Below are 22,792 nucleotides of genomic sequence, written 5' to 3' on the forward strand. Positions count from 1 at the left end.
CACAAACACATGATGAAAAATAAACAGAACATTTCAGTCCAGCTGGACTCCAACTGGCAACTTTATCATGATACTTTATGCCACGGGAAAACTCCACATTTCAAAACTCTGCTTGGCCCAGATGAGGCCATTCCTTGAGAAAACAAAGGTCATGGGCTTCCACAGTAAGGACTCCAAAGCCTTGTTCCCAACACCCATTAGAGTTATCAACACCCAAACCCAAGATACAAGATTTTCATTGTGAACCACTTTTTTCCTTTTAATTATGAAACAACTTCCACATAGAATAAGACAAAACCGTTCAAAAGTAAAAGCTGCAACCATGTGATTTAAGAGGACATTAGTTCACGGGAATCAAGCCAGATTTTACAGAAGCCATTTCCTCCTGGGGTCATTCCTACCTCCCCACTTCCCATCTCAAATTCTGTGGCTCGCTCATTAGCTCTTCCTCATTTAATCCTCTGAATTACTCAACAAGCCTTTGAACATACAAGGAAAAGTTTAATCTTCTACAGAAAATTTCATTTTTCTATTTGTCTATTTGCCCAATAGTTTGTAAATGGTCAATTCTGTGTAAATATTAATCAGCTTAACTAAGTGGAGTTAAGCATGTACAATCCACTCTGGGAATCACTGGCAAGCTGGGAACTGGTGTTGCGTGAGGATTAATGTCATCCACTCCACAGGCCACTGATTATTTTTCAACTCAATACAATCTTGGATTTTATATAACACTTTATATCCAACGACACTTCATGAATTACTGTTGCAGAATGCCTCATCAATTGAACTCCCAGGATTCCCTAGGAGATTTCCATCAAATTCCCTGCCCTGTGTGAGTACTGTGAGATCAGCCTATTGCAAGTGCTGCATACAACCAGAAAAACACAGCCTTGCAGGTCTTACACATATATGTAGCCAAGACCACGTGGCAACCACCAGGAAGGTGGTGTAGATGAAAAGGTGCTCTGTCTCCTCACGTTCAAGTAGGCCATCCTTTTATTGTAAAGAAAACGTTACAAAGGTCTCCTCCTTCCACCAGACAGAACCAGGTTTCTCAGATCTTTGAGCCAGATGCAACAACAGCATGGGGGTCTAAGGAACAAATGAGTGAGGTGGGCAGAAAGTAACTCTGAAATCTGCTGATGTCCAGAGTCAGAAGTCAGATGAGAATGGTCCCAGGCACTGCGCTAGCATCTGGAGTCTTATTTTCAACTGCTTCAGATCACCCATTTCACTACCTAATAAAACCTTTGACCATTTTATTTCCAAACAAGCATGATGCTCTTTGACTAGTTCCCATGTGGGGATCCTGTGACTCAAGGCAGGAAACACATTTTGACAAGACGTTGTCTTTTAATCCTATGACAAGGATGTGAGAATTCTGGGGCTCTGTGTTGACTTGAGAGCAGGTGGTAAAACTGGTGCCAGCTGGGCTCTTCCTTACTACCCAGACTCCTCACGCTGGAGACATCTCCAGAGTGTTTGCACCACGGCTCTGTGTCTTCTCCAATATCCAGTCCATGTACTCGGCAACTTTGGTATAGACTCCTGGTTGTTCCTTGCGGGCACAGCCTTCACCCCAACTGGTGATACCCACCAACTGCCACATTCCATTGTGTTTACAAACTAAGGGGCCACCAGAATCTCCCTAGGTCACAGTGGGTAGAAAAATACAGTGGTAGAGAGTTATAACAGTGATTCAGATAAAGAGCCCTTTATTCAAAGACAAGTGTCTTTTAACATTTTTCAGTCATACTTTGCACAACACACCTGTAGCTCCTCAAATTCCTTGTACCCCTTCAGCCATGAACAAAATAAGTGTGTGGTTACAAGGCCAACTTATTCCCCCCCACTCAGATAAACCTGACAATTTTAGCATTTTTACCCAAAGTTCAAATACATCTACTTTTCTTGTATTTTAACATAACCATGACTCGTAAAAATGTCCTTAAATAAGGCATGTAGCTGTACTGATTGTGACATGCCAGTCATAGTCAATACATATACTGACTGATATACCTATTATAAGTAATGTAATGTATGAAGTAATGTAATGATATGCATTATTATGTTTAATTTGTTAAAGGTTATTTATGAGGATAAAGTCTTCAGATCATTTAACTCTGAATTTCAAAACAAAAACTAGTGAAATGTAATGTTGGAAAGTTGCTTTTGAATGAACTGTCTCCAGTGAACTATGATGTGTTTGTTCACGGTCTAATACATTACCTTACAAGCATCTATCCCGCCTTCTCTGTAGCCGGCACAGATCATCTGCTTGGTTATAACATAATCTCGGTATTTTTTCTGGCATTCTTCATTGGGTACCAAAGGAATAGCTGCCTTTTGTAGAGTATCTTGGATTTCACCTACAAAGCAATCAAGATAGACCTTTAAAGACAGAAAATACAATAAATGGGGAAATAAGACTGGAATTTTAAAGGAAGTCAAGGTGGTCCACTCTTCATGGAGGTCATAGTGTGATCAAAAACTTGTCAGTGAATGTCAAAGAGGTAGACTTATACATACATTAACAATGAGAGGGAAGGGGACAGAAAAGGGGAAGAGGTGAAAGGAGAGGAGTGGAGGAGGAGGAGGAAGAGAGAGAGGGACAGGGAGGAGAGGGAGCAATCTGTGTTGGCTTCCTTCTAATGAAGTATTTCAGCAGGCCTATAAGCCAAGCTACCACAGACTTGTTTTCTATGAACTCTGCCTTCCTCCTGCTGTAATACCCTAAGGTAATCTGTAAGCCCCACCAGCCCAAACATAGGGTAATTTCCTAGGATGATGGGAGTTGTAGTTCTTGAAAAATAACAAAGCCTCATGGGAAAGTACAGTGACCCAATGGGTTTGTCTTATACGTCCCAAAAAGATGTGTCTTGGGGCCACACAGGTGGGAAATTCCAGGGAATGGTCCTGACTGAAGTTCATCCAGCTCAGTATTTAATATTTAAATAAAACTTGCTTCAAATTTGGCTCAAAATGATGGAACTGGTTTTTCTCAGGATTAACACTGTCTCAACAGCCTTTCAGAAAAAAAGTTCCTTCATATATTTGCACTTTTAATACAAATGCCTGGATGTTCTTGCCTTTCTTTGTTTTATAAATTTAAATTGTAATTAAAAATATAAAATTTGGGGTTGGGGATTTAGCTCAGTGGTAGAGTGCTTGCCTAGCAAGTGCAAGGCTCTGGGTTTGATCCTCAGCTCCACATACCAAATATATATATAATTTGTGGAAGTAAATCCCAAACATTTGACAGCAGAGAAGTATTGTGTTCTTTATATAAACAAAGTTCCATGACAAATGATACACTTGCAGATAACTTAATTTCTTCCTATGTCTATATTCCCATATCTATGTATATGTATATGGTGTCCATATATATGTAGCCAGATCAACATAGTGAATTAATTGAATCCAACCTGACTGGTTTAGGAAACATGGAGAAGACACAGCCAATCATCTCTTTTTGTAAACATGACACAAACATGTCTAATAGTGTTTATCTGGCACTTATTCTAGAAAGGAAGCATGCTTATTTCTATAAAAATAGTTCAAGTCTCAACACACAGGAACTCTTGACCTCAGGTCCACACAAACAGTTGGTGCATCCATAAACTCAGAGGAAAGAACAGAGAAAAACTCACCTCTCTTTTGACTGCTTTACAAGTAAAGCTGAACAACCCCCTCAGTTGTAAATACAGACAACAAAGGCAGGAATATGGTACTATTAGCAGTAAGAGTCACAGATACTTTGAATTACATTGTAGTTAAGACAGAAATGAAAACATCATTTATGCCCATTACTATTTCAACATTATGGCAAATATTAAAACAATTTGACATGCGGGTACATTAATAAAGACATATGTGCTGGGCAATGGTGGTGCACGCCTTTAATCTCAGCATGCAGGAGGCAGAGCCAGGAGGATCTCTGTGAGTTTGAGGCTACCTTGGTCTACAGAGTGAGATCTAGGACAGGCACCAAAGCTACACAGAGAATCCCTGTCTCAAAAAAACAAAAAAACAAAATAAAAAAAAAACATATGCTTATCACTATGTTAAATTCTGTTAATAAATACCAGTAATTGTACTGTAATCTAGTTGTCCTTCTTTATGAATCTGTGTGTTTACCTAAGCATTTAACACTATCATTAGAGAAAAAGGTAGATTTATCATATCGAAAGAATACATTAAAACAAATATTAAGAACTATCCTTAAAGAGTGATGCTGGCACCTTGGCTATTGATTCCAAGGGAGAGCATGGTAAACAGGGACACTATGAGTGCTGGGACCCAATGGGCTGACCTGGACCTGATAGCACCACAGGGTCACAGTCTGTTATGCAGAGTCATGAACATATAATGTCTATTATGAGTTAAGATGCTTAAAGCATGAGCTCACCGGTTTTTAACGCAAAAAAAAAAATCATATTCTTGGGAATCAGAGGACCAATATTTTGGAATAAACACAAAGATCATGAGTAGGGATGGTGGAGGAGCTGACCTACTCCATGGACTTTAACATTTAAGACAGGGACATTTCAAATGTCAGGCTGTACCTTGCTCCTTCCTGTAGCCCCATCCAGTCACCCAACAGTTGGTGTAAATTGTATTTCTGTCATCTTTGGAAGGCAGGCATATTGGCTTTTGGAATTCTGGAAGGAAATTTCATGAATAGATTTGGATTAATTAAAGCCATAAATATTGACTTCAAAAATTAATCTCTATCTTTTCCCTTATTCTTTTTTTTTTTTTTTTTTTTTTTTTACATGAAGCAACACAGCAAGAATGAGCCTTCTGGGGCCAGTCGGGATGAAGAACAAGAAAGGACAAGAGAAAGTGAAGGGAGATGACTACAATCAAAATACACTGTGTCCACGCATGAAACATAATGAAACTCACCACTGAAACTAAAGAGTAAAAAGAATGGCCCTCCAGACATCAACTTCTAAAGCCCATGCTCCAAGGAAATCCTCACATTTTTTGTATGGTTTTCTGGCATGAAACTTCCCCAGGAGAGGGGAACTCTTCCACCAAAATTTATTGGAAAACTATCTACTTTCTTGTGTTTTAATATATACTGCGGCAGAATTCAGAGTAAAATTAGCCACACAGTCCCAGTGCTTGAATTGAATACCTAGCTTGATTATTACAACGGAGCAGTGAGGGGATCAGCACACCTACAGAAGATATTATAGGTGGAAGGAGGGAGGGTGAGCTGTCTGAGGTTACAGAGTTGTTAACAGACACCTGCAGTTAATGGTGTTGGGAGGCATTCAGTTTCTGGGGAGCAGTGTGCCTGCAAAGTCAGTTACATGCTCCATGCCCCTCATTGTCTGCCCCGTGTATTCTTAGCAATTAACATCTAGTACCTCTTGCTTTCACATAGTTCTATGTTCCTAAGCCCAAGCAGCGGTAGGTAATTCTACCAATCTTGTGAAAAGATGTGCAATGTCCTCAGATGGCAAAACCTTCCCTATACCTGCTGTGTTGTTACCATACACACAGTTCCATTCCACCCCAGAAAGTAATTGAGATTTCTTGCCCCTTAAGCAGCCGTGATTGTGTGGCAGTTCATAGAATCTTGACTTCCCAGGCAGCCTCCTCTTTCCCTCAACCCCACCAACCAGAAAACAAAGACAATTGCTGCAGATCTGTTTTCTCATTCAACCTGAAGTGGGAATTGACACTGATATAATTCAGTTGTGTGGTTTTCCCTTCAATGTGCTGCATACCAGTGTAATTCAAGGGCGTCTGAAGCTTTATTAGGGCGATATCGTAATTGCCTTCTGAGATTTTATATTTTTGATGTTTAATGAGTTCTTGTATTCTTGAGAAAGGCGTTTCTTTTGTAATCTCTGACAGATAAAGAATCCCGCCATAAATACGCCACACGTCTGGGTAGGGGATCCTAGAAGAGAAAAATGAAAACCAAAGTAGCATTGGCATTGTGCCTTGTTCATTTTTATCAGTACTTTTTCTTGTGGGGAGAAAAAAGAAGAAGAAAGAAAATATTCCATGTGACCTACTTCTTCCTTCTTACAATTTATCACCACCTAGTATTGGATCGCTAAAGATTTAGTTTGTAATAAGACCTCTTAAACTTTTATTTTAGACTCGTCTTGGTTTTTGGTTTTTGGTGTGTGTGTGTGTGTGTGTGTGTGTGTGTGTGTGTGTGTGTGTGTGTGAGAGAGAGAGAGAGAGAGAGAGAGAGAGACTGTATGAAGCAGATACACATATTAAACATTTACTGATTGTGTATCATAAAAAAACTTACTTCATAACAATTCTTTGGTGTACATATAGTTTTATCATTTATTAATGATGTAAGCAAATTCACATAATAATGGAATAAATGTGCTTATTTTCACATAAATAATTAAAACATGTCTGAGTATTTGATATTAAAAGACAGAGAACATCTTCAATGACTTTAAGACTTCCTTAATATTTTAATTTTGTAATTGACAATGCTGAGAATGTCACTTCACATAAATATGTAGTACCAAATGGCAGACATACATTTAGGACCATTAAGAAGTTTTGGGAAATTCTATCCAATACCCAAGCCAAAGTTTATTCAGTGAGTTTATTTTTTTTTAAATAAAACTCAAGTCATCAGTTCAAACAACCATATTTAAAACCAAAGCCTAACACTATACAATCCGAAGCACACTGTGACAGGAAACATTTTTAAGTTTTTGTTCTTTGTAACTAAACTGTTACATTTCTGTAAGAGCAGAAAGCCCGGTGCACACAGAATACACACTGTGATTCACAACATCAAATAATCTTCAGTCTAGCTGGGTTTAGGGTACCGTCTGTTGGTACTGCATGGCACAACAGAATGCACAGTGCAAAATAACTACCTTGTGCTTTAGGAAGAAAGGCTGCAGTGGAGTCACGTGACGCTGCATGGATAGGACTGCTGAAGGGCTTGGGTTTGTCGTGTGTGTTTAATTTTGAATTAACTTTGGTCACTGTACATTCACGGACCTTTTACTGTTGCTAAAATTGTTTAAAACTCCCATATTGAGTTTCACCGAGTCCATATAGGTTTACAGTTCACAGTGCAAGATGCTGTGGTTGAGAATACTCAAAATGTACATTTTTCCCTTGTAATTACTTCATGCTTATTACAAGTAAAAATATGGGAATGCTTCTGACCGTCTCCAAGAAGCTGTGGGAAAATCAAGTTCAGTTTACCAATCCTGAAAGCATTTGGTTTCATTAAATCAGAGCTATCAAGTAGCCATACTGAGTAAAATAAGCCCTGGTAGGAGACTGAATTAAAAACATTCTGTTGCTTAAAATCTACCCACCCATCTTTTGAATTTTAAATTAAAAGATATACAACCTATATTTAAAATTATACTTTTTAGGCAAAGATTTGGAAACTTTTATCATGATCAAAACAAATATATCAGAGCCAAGGAGGTAGATGGCTTGGTGGGCAAAGGACTTGCTTTTCCATCATGAGGACCCAAGTGCAGGTCCCAGCACACAACTCGGGCCAATCATATGCCTGGAGACAGAGACAGGCAGATCCCCAGACTTGCTGTCCAGCCAGTCTAGTCAAAAGGGTTCAGTGAGAAGCTCTCTCTCAACAAATAAGATGGACAAATGTACCAGGCTTTTTCTTTTGGGCCACCAACCAGCTCCCAAACGATGACACAGAGACATATTATTAGTTATGATTGTTCGGCCTAGCTTAGGCACTTTTTTGGCTAGCTCTCTTAAATTGACCTGTTTCTCTTCATCTGTGTTTTGCCTCAGGGCTTCTTACCTTTCTTACTTCTGTATATCTTATTTCCACTGTTTCTCTATGTCTGCCTGGCTGGAGTGTGTCTGGCTTCTTGCCCTGGATGTGACCCTTGTTCTCTCCTCCTTCTTCTCTCAAGCCTAGATTTCTTTTCCTACTTATTCTCTCTACATGCCAGCCCCACTTAGCCTTTCTCCTGCCTAGCTATTGGCTGTTCAGCTTTTTATTAAACCAATCAGATGCCTTAGGAAGGCCAGGTGAAACAAATGCAACACATCCTTTCATAATTAAATGCAGCATAAACAAAAGCAACACACCTTTACACAGTTAAATATTCTGCAGCATAAACAAATGTAACACATCTTTGCCTAGTTAAAATAATATACTATGCCGGGTGGTGGTGGTGGTGGTGGCGGCGGCGGCGGCGGCGGCGGCGGCGGCGGAGCACGCCTTTAATCCCAGTACTCGGGAGGCAGAGGCAGGCGGATCTCTGTGAGTTCAAGGCTAGCCTGGTCTACAGAGTGAGATCTAGGACAGCCAGGGCTACATAGAGAAATCCTGTCTCGAAAAACCAAAACAACAACAACAATAATAATAATAATAATAATAAAATATACCACAACATAAAACAATATAGGTAGGAAGATACCTGGGGTTGACCTCCACATGTGTATGCAAAAGTAAAAATGTACACATGTACACACCCACACACACACACCCAAGAGGGATCTAAAAACTTACCCATCAAAACAATGGGCAGCTGTCAGGATCCACTGTTGTCCAATGATGGTCCCTCCACACAGATGATTCTGAGATTCCAGCTTCACCTGCAAGCTGACCTGCCATGGCCACTCCCCTAAAGAGGAGTTTGTTCCTCCCACAATCCGTGCGTTTGTTTTTGTTGTGCAGACTAAAAAGTTTTGAGATGTGTGGTCAGCACTGGACACAAATCAGCATCCCCTCCATTCAACAGCCCCATCACGTAAGACCAAGGCATCAGTCCCCACAACCCAGACTTCCACACAGTTCCTTAACAAATGAGTTTTACTCACTAGGGCTGTCCACAGCTTTACACAATCTCAAAGAATAACCAGAACTCCTATCTGTGCTGTAGGTGATCCTAGTTGGAGAGCCATCAGTGGATAACCTTAAGGAACATTTACACCTGGACAAAATGAACAGAATAAAATCAAACCTGCAGGTTAGACCATAAAATAACGATCTTGCCAATTATCAAAGAAATGTCCCCTTACCCCTCCACCTTGCAGTCATCTGGAAGTAATGAGTAAGTGAAGAACTGACAGCGAATTGTCTTTGTACAAGTCTCTTGGCACACATTCGCTCCTTGCACGAAGGTCACATTCAGTTCTTCCCCTCCAAAGTCAACTCCAGAGTAAAGTTTGAAGTGGCAGGGTTCTGCATCATGCACAAACATCAAAGGACAGATAATGAGACAGGAAAGGAGCCAGAGTAACAAAGTTTCCAGTGTCTTGAGAATAGTTTCATCAACTCTTATCCCACATTCTGTCCCTCCTCTTGGCCATTAGTATTTGTCAATTTGACACAAAATAGAACCCCCTGAAAAGAGGGGACATCAATTGAAGAATTGTCTCCATCAGACAGACTTGTGAGCATGTCTGTGGGACATTTTCTGGATTAAGGATTGATAGAGAAGGGCCCAGCCCACTGAAGGTCGTGCCACCTTTGGGTAGATGGTCCTGGATTTTTTTTTTTTTTTTTTTTAAGGTCACTGAGCCCATCATAGGAGCAAGCCCCAAAGCAGCATTTCCCCATAGTCTCTGCTTCAGTTCCTATCTCTGTTTCTGCAACACAAACTCTCTTCTTCCCTAACTTGCTTTTGGTCATGGTATTTATTACAGCATCCAAGAGGCACACTAGGACACACGTCATTACCAGGGCGAGCTTTTCTGCAGGTGAAGAGACTGTATCCGGAGATAGCATTTTCTTGAGGAATAGAGGGACTTGGAGCACCACTTTTAGACATCTTAAGAAAGCAAACATTCCTATTAAAAACAAGTGAGAAAGAGAAAAAAGAGCATTCAAGGCATTAGATATATATGAAAGCAACTCCCATTTCTTTTTATTAAAATGCAACTCTGAAAATTGTATTCTGAGAAACTCTCTTCAGTCAATCAGATTGCAAAACTCCAAAATACCACAGGGATTAAATGTAAATAGAGTCACTTCTCCCTCCAGCAAAAACTAGTAGGTACAGACAACATGAAAAGAGGAGAGAGGATAAAATTCCACCTTCTAATTAGAAAAAGAAAAAAGAAAAGGCACCAGAGAACAAAGTGTTTGGATTTAAGCTGCCTGCGGTATTACATCCACACACACCCGTCTTTGGGGTCCCATGTTGCACATAAAGGAAACGGAAAGTTGTCTAAAGGTGAAGAGGTCAGACTAGACTCCAGATCAAAATAAGCAGGGCTCTGATTTCTCACGAGATGAAGGGGCAGACTGAATGAGCAGCTCTTAAGCCAACCCCAAACCCTAATGCTGGTAAGAAAGCTGCCTGATCCCTGGGCTGCTGTAGTTTGACTCCATGGTATGTTTGTTTTACGGAAGGGAAGGTATGCAGATGAATCTGCTCATCTCTGGAGTAACTTGCACCCGGCAGAAGAACACCCACTTAAACTACAGGCTCCAGCGCTGTTAGGGAAACGGGCAAGGCTCTTGCAAGCCCTCTGCGAGGAAAGGAAAAGGCTTGGGAGCCAGCATGCCGGCTCACACTCACCTCTGGGATTCTACCTGCCGTTCGTTCGTATAGAATGTGAAGAAGAGGCAGGAAGGGTGGAAGGTGCAGATGGTACGACACACGAACACGTCAGGGGTCATGACCTGGCCCACATCTAGGTCTGCAAAGGCGAAATGCTGGAACATATTCATGGGGCAACCTGTGAACTCACCGATGAAAAACACTCCTCAGTGACACAAGGCTGAATTTGCTTAAGCTTTACACAGTAACTAAGGTAATGACAACTGAGTATCCGCAGCGCTAAGAATCCCTTTAAAATTGTTTAAAACTGCCTGTTGAGAGACTGCAGCAGCATGCACAGTGTCCACACAGGTCTGCTAGAGATCCTCCGAGTATATATTAAAGCTTGCAGGTTTACTGTTTTATGGGATTCTTGAATCTTGTGCCTTCTGTTTGTTTTGCTCAATTCCGACGTGTTAGTTTTTGTTTCCTTTTTTTTATTTTGTTATTATCCCTCAGAAGCCTATTGGTTTTTTGATGAAAGAAAAGGAGTGGATCTGGATGGGAGGGGAGGTGGGGAGGGACTGGGAGAAGTAAGGGAGGGAAAAGTGTAATCAGGATATATTAGGTGGGGGGGGGATCTATTTTCAGTAAAAGGGGAAAATAAATTGCCTATGAAATTATCTGCAAATCTGTAGTTTGTTCTTTGGACAAAAGCAAACTTGTTCTCACTCCAGAGACAAATCCCCACACTAGAGAAGCAGAATAAGCCAATGGATGCTTCCAGTACCTCCCTCATTTCTAATCCAAGATGTTTAGGTGACTTGTGTTTCCCTTAAACTGGTCCCAACTAAGCCTTGAGAACACGCTGTCTTGTGTTTTGTCTCTGAGTATTATGAGCAGTATTTCAATAAGAAGAGATTAACACAGATTCTGAGGAGCTAACAGAAATGCCATTAGATAGTAGAAGAGCAAAGCTTCATTCATTCCCATTACATATTTTTTCTCATAGACTTTTATTTGTGCTGTTTACATGATCTACTCAATTTGATAGCATGTAAAAATCAAGTTGACTCCATGGTAGTAGTATAGTATAGAAACTTAAGCACAATGATAGGACAGTACTTAATATAGTTGGATCAAAAGAGTGCACTTCTCATAATACATCCATTTGAGCAGCCTAGGGAGCTAGACTCAACTATGCAAATTAATAACAACAACAACAACAATTATAATAATAATAATAATAATAATAATAAAAGCAAATACATGAAAACCCTTGGCACTGGGAGAGAATGTAGATTTCCACGCCAACCTACAACTGCATCCTCCATCCTCCATCTAAGATATCCCTGGCAGATCATCCTGCAACTTTTATAAGACATTGGTAGTTGAAAAGGAGTATGTCACCTCATAACAAATTCAATTTCTTTTCTGCACCACTGGAGATGCTGGGGACTTTTAAAACTTAGTTTCTACAAAGTCTTATCTTATCTGTGGAATTGTGTACAAACCCATTCCCTAAAGACAGCCTTTCAAAACTGAAGAATAAACTTCATCAAAAGTTAAGGTAGTCATCTAGACTCCTTTTCAAGTTGAACATATTTAACATCTTCCTTTGTTCATTTCTAAATTTTCCATTATTTCTAGATGTTCTGTCATCCTGGTGGCCCTCTTGGGCTGTGCTCCAGCTTTCTACTGTTCCACACAAAATGTGGAATCAGAACCAGGCAAGATGGGCATCTTGTATCTCAAAGAGTATTTTCATTCGAAAGGTAGGTTGTTAACTGTGTGTGCTGGCCAGTTTTCTGTCAATTTGACACAAGCTGGAGTCGACAGAGAGGAGGGAGCCTCTATTGAGAAAATGCCTCCATAAGATCAGGCAAGCCTGTAGAGCATTGTTAGAGTTAGTGATTGATGAGGGAGGGTCCAGCCCATTGTGAGTGGTACCATCCCTGAGCTGGTGGTTCTGAGTTCTATAAGAAAGCAGCCTGAGTGAGCCATGATGAGCAAGCCAGTAAGTAGCTCTCCTCCACAGTCTCTGCATCAGCTCCTGCCTCCAGGTTCCTGCCCTGTTCGGGTTCCTGCTCTTACTTCCCCCAGGGATGGATTGTTACCTGGAAGTGTAAGCTGAAATAAACCCTTTCCTCCCTGCAAGTTGCTTTGGTCATGGTGTTTCCTCACAATAGTAACAACCCTAATTAGGACACTATGGTTATTAAAAGTGTTATGGAATGTTAGTTAGTGAGAGTGGGAGAATAAAAATGCCCAGAACCCTTCTTTTCTATAACTATGATAAATACTGGCAAAATGAACCAAACCACCATTTTTGGAATTTAGCCAAAGGGACATGCAATCCAGGGACAGAAAAATGGCCAAACTTCAGCAAGGGCTGTGTGGGGTTTAACTCTCCTTACATTCCTGGCTCCTCCCCAGGAGACCTAGAAAACCAACCAGTCGGTGGGTGGAGCCCCCTCCAAAGCCACAGTCTACCGTTCCCAGACAAGGGCCATTACTTGACTTGACTGGAAGCTCCCTGGAAAATTCCCCTCCCAGGCCCTGAGTTTATTTGACCTGCCCCTGGCTTTGCCTAGTGTTAGCCACCCTCCCCTTGAGACCATGTGTCTAAAGAAAAGCAGAGGAAGAGAGATGGAGGAAATGGTGGGGGGGAGACAGAGGGAAAGGAGGAAAAAGAAGAGGAGGAGGAGGAAGAAGAACAGGAGAGGGGGGAGGAGAGGGAGAAGCAATGAGTCCTGGTGATTCTGTGACCTGGCATCTACCTCATGCTGTGGAAATAACTGTCTTTGGGTGTGGGAGCCCGTTTTCAGGTTCCTCATGGCTTTACCCAGCAGGTCCGCATAGATGATGATTAGGACCATGGGCCTGAGTGCAGGTGTCTGAGATGGTCTGCACTTGGCTGTGCTGGGGGAGGAGGTCTTTTGCTCCACCCCTTGGCATCTCTATAAATACCCTGGGGCAGAGACAGTCTGGGCCTGTTGGAAAAGGTTCCAGGCCCTCCAGAGGCTGTCCTTTATTTTCTATCTGTTATCTCCGCACTATCAATCCTTGTATCTAATATTTCCTGCTGCTCATACTCAAGACAACTCTGGGGAGCTGTGGGGTTGGTGGGTAAATGCCCCACATTGGTGATACCAAGACATTAATATGGAAAGACTCTCTCAATTAGAATTGCAAAGAGCATCAACTCACTAACGGGAGATGTGGTTATCTCCAAAGCTTTTGAAATCCACGAAGGAAACAGTTCATTTTGAATTGTGAGGTAAGAGGCTAGACATTTCAAAGAAAGGAGGACGTAGGAGATTTGTGTGACTCGTCTTGTGGTAGGTCTGCTATGTGACCTTAACATACAGTTTGACCCCAGGAACTACCCTTTGTCATCCATAAAGCTGAATGCATTGTTGATAAAATTAAAGACTAGGGTGTGGTAATCACTAAAAGCCACCCATGACTTATGAATTAGGCCCAGAGACAGCCTTCCTGTGGCTTTGGTTGGCATGCAAGAGATGTGAAAAGCCCTGCCTCTTAAAATAAATAAATAAATAAATAAATAAATAAAGGTCATTTCCTGAAATAGCCAGGATTTTTATCACCCAGTGAAGGACAATTAATCAGACTGAAGAAATGTGGGAACTCATTGCAACGCAAAAAAGCTAGTACAAGGCAAGCTGAGCCTGGGCATGTGAGGTTGTGGGTAGCACCTGTGATAGGCTGGAGGCAGGACATAAGAATCTTGTCGGTTCTTCCCTGTGCATAAAAAATACTTGCAGCTGTGTGCTGCTAAGGCTGGAGAGGTTTGCCCCCAGCAAAAACTCCCGGTGTCTCTGGTTCTCCAGTTTGGGAGATGCAGCCTAGTGGGAAGTCCTGAAGTCATAGCCGCATGAATTGGCTAATGCCTTTCTTACACCAGTGAGTTCCTGCTCCACGGAACTAGATCAGTTACCACAAGGGCAGGTTGTTTTAAACCAGGGCTTCCTCTTGCATTCTGTATCTTCCATGCATGCTCGCTTGACCTGCATTTTTCTACCATGCTGTCATGCAGCATAAGGTCCTGTGATGGTGAACATTATTGTTTTTAACTTGTATAAGCCATGAGGAAGTTACTACCTTGAATGTACCCTGTCAGCTGGCCAAAGATGGACCACTTCCTGGAGCCATTGGGCTATTCTATAATTAAAAAAAAAAAAATTGCTGATTGTTACAAAATATTTCAGTGTCTCAGCTATTCCCATAAGGTCGTAAGATAAAACAGGCTAACTGCTGTGTTCTGCTTTTATATGAAATGCTTGCTTTCTTGGATGACTGAGGCCTGCTGGATGTCTGCTACAAAACCCGAGCCTTGCCAGCACCCAGACAGGATATATGTTAATTTGGCTTCCCCAAAATTATAACTCTGTGGTTTTTGCCTTTATCTAACAATAGCCGGGCCTAGAGAACTCTCTGTGGTTTGATCCTAGCCAGTCTTTTCCTTCCTTCCTTCCCTCCTTCCTTCCTTCCTTTTCTTTTCTTTTCTTTTTGTAGCCTCTAATTAACTAAAACCAGCACTTGAGTCAGACTGTGGATGATTCTCTGAACGACCCCAGACTCACAACAGTCCTTGCCAGATGTGGCCACCCTGTTTGTAGCTTTCCAGTCTGCTGAGTCATCAGAAGAGTTTCATTTTCTTGAGATATTTCCCAGCCATCCGGCATTCAGCTACAGCCGCAGATAAGCAGTCTAAGACAAGCATGAGGTACAGAACAAAGCCCATGTATAAAGAGCCCCATCTCCTGTAGTCAAGTGCTCAAAAACTAGAAAAAAATGGGTATTAAAACTAAATAGTTAACAAATTTGAGCCGACCGAATGGTACAGCATGGAGAGGATATGTTGAGAAAAAGAAAAGACAAAGAGGCAGAAGGTTGACTTGGCTCTGTTCCTTTGGAAGGGCATGTTGGGAGACCTGTTCTGTGTACTTTTTAATTCCTACAGGTCATGGCATTCCTTTGCTTTAGAACTCTTTCACCTTTAAAGGCAGCAATGTAAGTCTATTAAGTGTTTCTGTCTCTGACTTAGACCCCTCTGTTTCCCACTTTATCAAATAAGGACCCTTGAGACCCCATAGGACACATTCTTGTAATCTAGAATAATTTTTTTTTTTTTTTTTTTTTTGCTTTTTCGAGACAGGGTTTCTTTGTGTAGCTTTGTGCCTTTCTGGGAACTCACTTGGTAGCCCAGGCTGGCCTCGAACTCAGAGATCCACCTGGCTCTGCCTCCCGAGTGTTGGGATTAAAGGTGTGTGCCACCACCGTCCGGCTTGAATAATTCTTATTTCCAAGTTTTTCCTTATAATCACATCTATATAAACCCTTTGGCCAAAATCCATCACATCCCCAAGTCCCTGAGAGTGGCCCATGGCTGTTTCAGGACTCCCTTATTTAGCACACCACAGTCACAGTAGAAGAGTCCTCATCTAATTACCAATCTCTGAAAGTGCGCAGGGCTTCAGTGAGAATCCAGATACCAGGTTATCCAGTGTCTTTATACCGGTGGGTGTCCCACTGGAGCTGCGCTTTAGCAGACAGGTGTTCCTGGATGTCAACAAAAGACGTTGTTATGGTCCTCAAGGTGCATGCAATTGGATGGACTATATTTGCTATTGAAATGATAGCCACAGTGGTGCATGGTTGGGCCATTATTAATCAATAGACACTCTTCCCTTCAGCAAAGGACAGTTTAGGGAGCAAATGGGGTGGCAGACATCATTGACGCTATGCCTTCATTCCATATACAGCCTATGAGTATCTTTGAAGTTTACTGGGGTTTTTTGGGGGGGCGGGGAGGATACCATTGAAATTAGTATGTAAATGAGGGAAACGCTCAGAACTACATCCCCTTTGCACTTTAGCTGGAGGAGAAGCAGACTTGTCTTTTTCATGAAGGATGCTGTTGAATCCTGGTGTGTTTCACAAGGAACCATTCAGCCTCACTCACCGGTACTCGGGCCTATGAAATGCATCGGTAGCGTATGTGAAAAATTGGCAGTGAATATCATTTGTGCATAGCTTCTGGCATTCTTCGACACTGTTGGTCTTAGAGATATTGAAGTTGGATCCTCTCATATCAAGTCCTTCATATGTGTCTCGGTGGCAAGCTGCAAAGAAACACACGGAGACATCTGAGACATTCAGCCAAATTTCTTTCTAGACACAGACTAAACTGCCCTTCAGCCAGAGCCATTTGGAAGGCCAGTATCCCATTTTTTGGTGACTTCCCTAGTAAGAGCAGGATTTAGAATTCTTGCTGCATATCTAAATTATCAGACCCTGCTGGACATTTGCACACCCCAGTGTGTTTACCCGACCCCTATCGTACCAGCATAAAAGCAGGTTATTTCACTTTCCTACCCTGCAAGGTGTATGCAACAATACAGTTTCACAGAAGTTACCAGTGGTACTGAGAAATAAACAAGGCGATAACAGGAGTCCTGATAGGTAGTGTGGGCCAGAGACTTGAAGTATTTGACACACTGGTGTACCTTTAACTTCTGGATCAAAAACCGAAAACATGACCTGTATCTCTCTTCACCTCCTCAGGTCTGATTGTGATTTGTGACTGCAGGTCTCACCGCTGACAGCTGTGCTAAATCTTTCACGGACTGTGGGAATTTGTTTACATGCCTGATGAAACCATTTCCCTTCTTGCTTTAACATTTTCTTAAATTCCACCACTACCATTACCATCACACTTGGCCCCTTACCCCTTCATGCCTTGTAGACCTGGCTGGTTTGGAACTCCTGTGGCAATCAGAGGAAGCCCTGAGTCAACGTGTAAGGAGCAGATAAAGTCTACTGACATGGGCACGGCCATGTGAAGGGTCAATGCCTCAGACCCATGGGAAATTGGCAAAGCCTTCCCCGGGTCTAAACACTAGTCTTCAGGAACAACTGACCAGTGTGTGCAAAAAAAAAAAAAAAACCCGAGCAACTTCACCTTCCTCCTCCAGGATGTTTACAGCTCAAGAGGAGAGACTGGCTGCCTTTGGAGACCTCCCTCTGAGACTAGTTACCCGCCTATGCATAATAATCACTCTGGGGTTTGGGGGTTCAATGCTTACAACGCTTAGCACTCTCTCCTACTGCATGTTGGTCTGTGTGTCTGTCCTTTCTTATTCCCTTGATACCCTTTGTCAGTTTTCTCGGACCCAAGCCATGCTGGATGTGGCAAACTCCCATTTCAGACCAGGATGATTTTGAACTTGAAATGGTCTTTACCTGTCCCTCCCTAGTGTTGGGATTATAGCCCTGTGCTAGCACACCAGTGTTTACAACTTTTTTCAATTCTATTTAAGAATCCTTTTCATTGAAATTTTGAAGGGACTTTAGCCATCTGGAAAGGGCCTTTCAAGTTTATATCATATGTCAAAAATATAGTTAATTCAGACAACTTAATTAGATTAGCAGTGTGTGTGTGTGCGTACTAGCACAAACAATATTCTATTGTATATAACTGCAAATTTCTAAGAATCATAAAATTAATTTATACATGGAGACAGTATGTATATACTGACTAATATAGAAGCATTGTGATAGGGTATAGGGGAGCACTGAACACCCTCAGAGGTTCATACAGGGCAGGAATCTGTAAACCATAGAATAAGATTCCTTTAAATTTGCTGCAAATAAGAAAGGAAATGGGCTAAGGGTTGGGATGAGGTAGTCACAAATAAAAACAACCAATAAAAAACATGTTCTTAATGATTATCTGTCAATTTTAAGCATGCCTCTCAATAATTTTGATTAAAAATTGCTTTCTGAGACCACGTTTTAACCTTTTTTTGGCCCAGGGATAAAGTTTCTCTGTGTAGCCCTAGCTGTCCTGGATCTCACTCTATAGACCAGGCTGGCCTTGAACTCATAGTGATCTGCCTGCCTCTGCCTCCCGAGTGCTGGGAATAAAGGCGTGTGCCGCCGCCACCGCCGCCGCCGCCGCCGCCGCCACCACCACCACCACCACCGACCGCCCAGCCTAAGACCACTTGTTAACTTGAAGATATTTGGGAGAAAGTTAGAAAGGAACTTTAGAGCCAAAGTCAGTGAGGAAGATGAAGCTGGAGGAAAAATGACAACTAAGTAACTATGGAAAAGGCATGATATTCCTATTTCTTTAAATTGTATTATTGGCCACAATTGTAATATATAAAATTTCATCAAATAATGTATATGGGTTGGATTGTGTAAGACGGAAAAAGCATTTTGCTTCAGGTTAACTGTAGCTATTATACCAGTGAAGGAGTATTTATAGCTAAGCCATTGTCAGCCTCCATTAATTACCTAAAATTCAAGTTGCAGACTCAGGCTGTGTGAAATTGGGGTAAAAGAAGAACACTGGAAATTTGAACGGACAGGATGAACTGTATAAGGACAAAACAGCATAATCCAGGCCGTTCTTAAGATTCTCCAAACACACCACCTCACTCTTTTTGGCACTTTCGCTTTCTCATCAGAGTCCCTGTCATGTTAGAGAAGTGTCTTCTTTGTATTTAACTTCTAAGATGGCATAGAAATTGTTTCCTAGGACATCAGTTGCAACGGGTGTCATAAATAAAGCTCTCTGACATCCTACCTAGCATTCACATTCCTTGTAAGAAATGGTATGCTTAGCATGATTGACGGAACGCAATCCTTCAGTCTGAGCTGAAGGACAAACAATAAGATTTCTTAAACCAGCTGTTTGGGGGTTGAATGGTCCTTTCACAGGGGTAGCTGAAGTCCATCAGAAAACACAGATATTTACTTCACGATTCACAATAGTAGCAAAATTACAGTTATAAAATAGCAACAAAAATAATTTTATGGTTGTGGGGGTCTTCACAATGAGAGGTACTGTATTAAAGGGTCACAGAATTAGGAAGGTTGAAAACCATTGTCTTATCAATGGCCTCATGGTGGCCAGATAGTTCTAGGTTGTAGCTTACTGCTCTGTGCCTGGTAGACATGTTGCACCAACTCCAGCCATAACCATAGAGTACCATTTCCTCCAGTTGTAAGGCTCTGAAATATCTCTAGACATTGCCAAATGACCTTTGAGCTGGAAAGGGCAGGATCAATTCTGGTGGGAGCCACAAATCACCCAGAAATGAACTTGGGGATGAGAGGTCCCCTGAGTCTTATTTGGAAAGTCTTTTCTGGAAACAGGGAAGGTATGCTGTTTGGAGTACATATTCATTTTCTCCAAATCTTACACTGTGTGTGAGCACCTTGGATAACAGAGGCCCATTAAGGTTGTAACTGATAAAGACAAGAACATTATCAAGATATGTGTAACCCCTTCATGTGACCAAGATGCTGCTCCATTTCTACTGTTTGTCTTAGTCTTCTCTTCTAAAAGTCCATGATAGTACAGACTTTGAGCAAAAGCTACTGTGAGTTAGAGTCTTATTAACTCAAATTCTCTTGAAAAATTCCACATCTTACCACTTATTTGATGAGGACACTGCTTTAAAGAGCGACCAGAAATGGCACCCATCCGGTGCAGTCTTGGCAAGGTTCCTGTAATGCTGTCTTTCATGAAGCAACCAAACCTGTTTTTAAAAAGATACTTTTAAAAAAAAATATTTTTAAAGGGGTTGCAAGCTGACCATAAACTTAGAATTCTCCTACCTGAAATGTCTACATTTTCTAAAGTGGTGATTATTTTTATAAGTATTTGAATTTGCTTTAAAAAGCTTGAATCCCCCATGAGCTGGGTCTCTATGTGATATTCATCTTGTTTATTGATGCCTGATAGTTTCCTTCTAATGGGAGAAATTTTCTATCTTCAATATCAACTTTGTTTATTTTACTATTTATAAGACTCCTAGAACCTAGTTCAGTATTTAATACAGTAATCTCACGTGCAGTTTGTGTTTTTTATTTAAGTTAGTATGTAGGGATTAGAAAATGAGTGTCAAATTTCTAATTCCTAAATTTGGATAGAATAAAAATGAAAGTTATGGGTACAGAAACAGAAGCAAAAATTGGCATTTTAGCTGTTGATCAAATGAAAGAAAATTAAGATGAAATTTCCAACTATATTTCTAATACTTGCACTTATCAAAATTACCAGCTAATAATACACACACACACACACACACACACACACACACACACACACACACACACACGCACTTCCACATTCTAAACGTTCAAACTGGCTTACTACAGGTAACATTGAGCTGTGCCTACTAGATCTATTATCAACAAAACTCCTGGTTTATATTTTCTCAACTTTGCTACTCATAAATATAGTAACAAGTCAAACAACTAAATATATTTCTCTATGCAGGTAAAATTTTCACCTTTTACCAGACAGGTAACACATAAGTGAATAAAATATATATTTGATAGTTAAAGAATAAAATCCCCTGTGAAGTTCTGTAGCTTTATTTTCAAATGGTTACTGTAACTGGACAGAAGCTCTCTGAGTTGTATAGTCTCTGGGTCTGGTTAAGTTGGCTGTGTGATTGTGTTATTTGCATAATTTATAATAAATTTAAGTTAATGTATAATAAATAATAAACAAGACAGAAAATATATAATGGAAGGCTACCCAATGCTGAAGAAAAAAGATGGACTTTGAGTGTCTAATATTAAGTGGAGTCATATAATCTCAAAAAGAAAAAAACTCTCATGTTCTCACTCATATTCAGAACCTAGCCAATATACTTATATACATAAACAAATGTACATGTGGGGACAGTATAACATGTTGAAAGGTAAACAAGAAGGGCTAAATATTACAGTATGAGGAGGGACCCTTTTTTTCCTTAATAAATCAACAAAAAATATTCTTTATTAGAAATTTTTCTTACTAAAAATTCAATTGTAGTTATAAGTAGATTAAAAAAATCCAAGCCAATATACTACTGTTGCTTAGAGATGATTTTTGACCTGCATATGGAATTATTTCTTTACATACATAAACTCGCCATGAGGCAAGGTTTATGCAAAAACACTTTGATAGGATACAGCTTGACATAACTAATGTTGTCTTGGCCAAAACTGCCACCTTGCCTGGCACATATCTTACTGTCATGTGTGAGACCTGCAGCTGAGAGGAAGACCCAGCACCCTGCAGGAGAAAGAAGGGACACTGTGGGAAGAAGCCACACAGAAGTGGCCCACAGCTGACCAAATGTACCTGGGCTTTCGGAGAGGCTGTTAATGCACGTCACTTATGAGGCAGCTTGTGTGTTCGTGCCCACCATGGGTGTTCATCTCACATCTCAACAACTATCCTCTAGAGGAAGGACCCTTTCTTGTTACATGCTCTTTCTTCAGGCCTTGGCTAGAGCGTCACTGCCTCCTACTACTGTGAACAAGTCCTGTGGATGTTTAGAATGTCTGTCTCCGTGTTCAGTAGTCTAGTAGTCTGCTTTGGGAAGACTGAGTCTAGGAGCTTTGGATGAAAATGGTCTTTGAACACTCTGAGAAATACGACATCATTTTTGCATACTGGAAGCAGTTTCAGAAATGTCTAATCGAGTAATGATAAAACCATCACCTCTTACCTTTTATCTGGATCATTGGTCGAACTCACTGAGAGGAAGCTGAAGAGCAGGCACCTGGGGTGAAATGTGCACATCTTCTGACAGTAATGGGCATCTGGGGTGTATATGGCAGCTACATCCCCACCTCGGAAGAAGCTGTTTTTATACAACTGATTCAGGCATCCTATGACAAAACCATTAAAAGTAGATTTGGGGAAAGTGTGACAGTTTTAATAGAAATGCATCTGTTTTGTTATTCTTTTGTATTTATCCCAATGACTACCCAAAGGTCATTATAATACAGAGGTAAAATGAGACATTATGACAATAATTTGAACAGTACTGCATGCTATTTTAAATCATCTTATGGACACTTATGTATAAAATTTGATTTTATTACCTATGTAATAATTTGTACATAAATTATCCCCATTGAGATACAGCATCTAAGAGCCCAAAGGAATGGAAAACATCCATCAGGTTCAGAACAGGCCCTCTGAGTCAAGTGAGCAAGGTTTTTATGAATTCCTAGAGACTGCAGCAGCATGCAGAAGGTCTACAGGGGTCTGCACCAGGCCCTCTACACATATATTATAGCTTTCAGTTTAGTATTTCTATGGGACTTCTGAGTGTGTGAGTGAGTGGGTCTCTGATACTTGCACCTTCTCTTGGGGCTCTTTTCCTTCTGTTGGTTTGCCTTGTCCAGCCTGGATATGGTGGCTTTTGTCCTATCTTATTTTTTTTTTTTATTTTGTTGCATTTGGTTGGTATCTCTTA

General features: G+C 40.9%; 1 protein-coding gene across 1 annotated transcript; it reads right to left on the minus strand.

The window, feature by feature from the left end:
- Positions 1 to 1,622: 1,622 nt before the first annotated feature.
- Positions 1,623 to 22,110, minus strand: Klkb1 (kallikrein B1). Its single transcript, XM_036166842.1, has 12 exons — positions 22,037 to 22,110; positions 19,962 to 20,068; positions 16,480 to 16,639; positions 15,967 to 16,076; positions 10,530 to 10,689; positions 9,686 to 9,795; positions 9,025 to 9,187; positions 8,824 to 8,936; positions 8,513 to 8,681; positions 5,745 to 5,920; positions 4,569 to 4,664; positions 1,623 to 1,651 (listed from the first exon to the last, which is right to left on the minus strand). The coding sequence occupies exons 1-12, from the start codon at positions 22,108 to 22,110 to the stop codon at positions 1,623 to 1,625; spliced, it is 1,467 nt and encodes a 488-aa protein (XP_036022735.1).
- Positions 22,111 to 22,792: the final 682 nt, after the last annotated feature.

Source organism: Onychomys torridus, chromosome 17 (assembly GCF_903995425.1).
Source record: "Onychomys torridus chromosome 17, mOncTor1.1, whole genome shotgun sequence".
Lineage (NCBI taxonomy): Eukaryota > Metazoa > Chordata > Mammalia > Rodentia > Cricetidae > Onychomys > Onychomys torridus.

Excerpts from the sequence above, each read along its gene's own strand:
- Klkb1 (XM_036166842.1), bottom strand. The coding sequence starts at position 22,110 with ATGTGCACATTTCACCCCAGGTGCCTGCTCTTCAGCTTCCTCTCAGTG. Across the intron at positions 9,796-10,529 it reads CGGCAGGTAGAATCCCAGAG|GAATGTTTGCTTTCTTAAGA; the intron begins GTGAGTGTGAGC and ends TGTTTTTAATAG. Across the intron at positions 4,665-5,744 it reads GACGCCCTTGAATTACACTG|AATTCCAAAAGCCAATATGC; the intron begins GTATGCAGCACA and ends ATTTCCTTCCAG.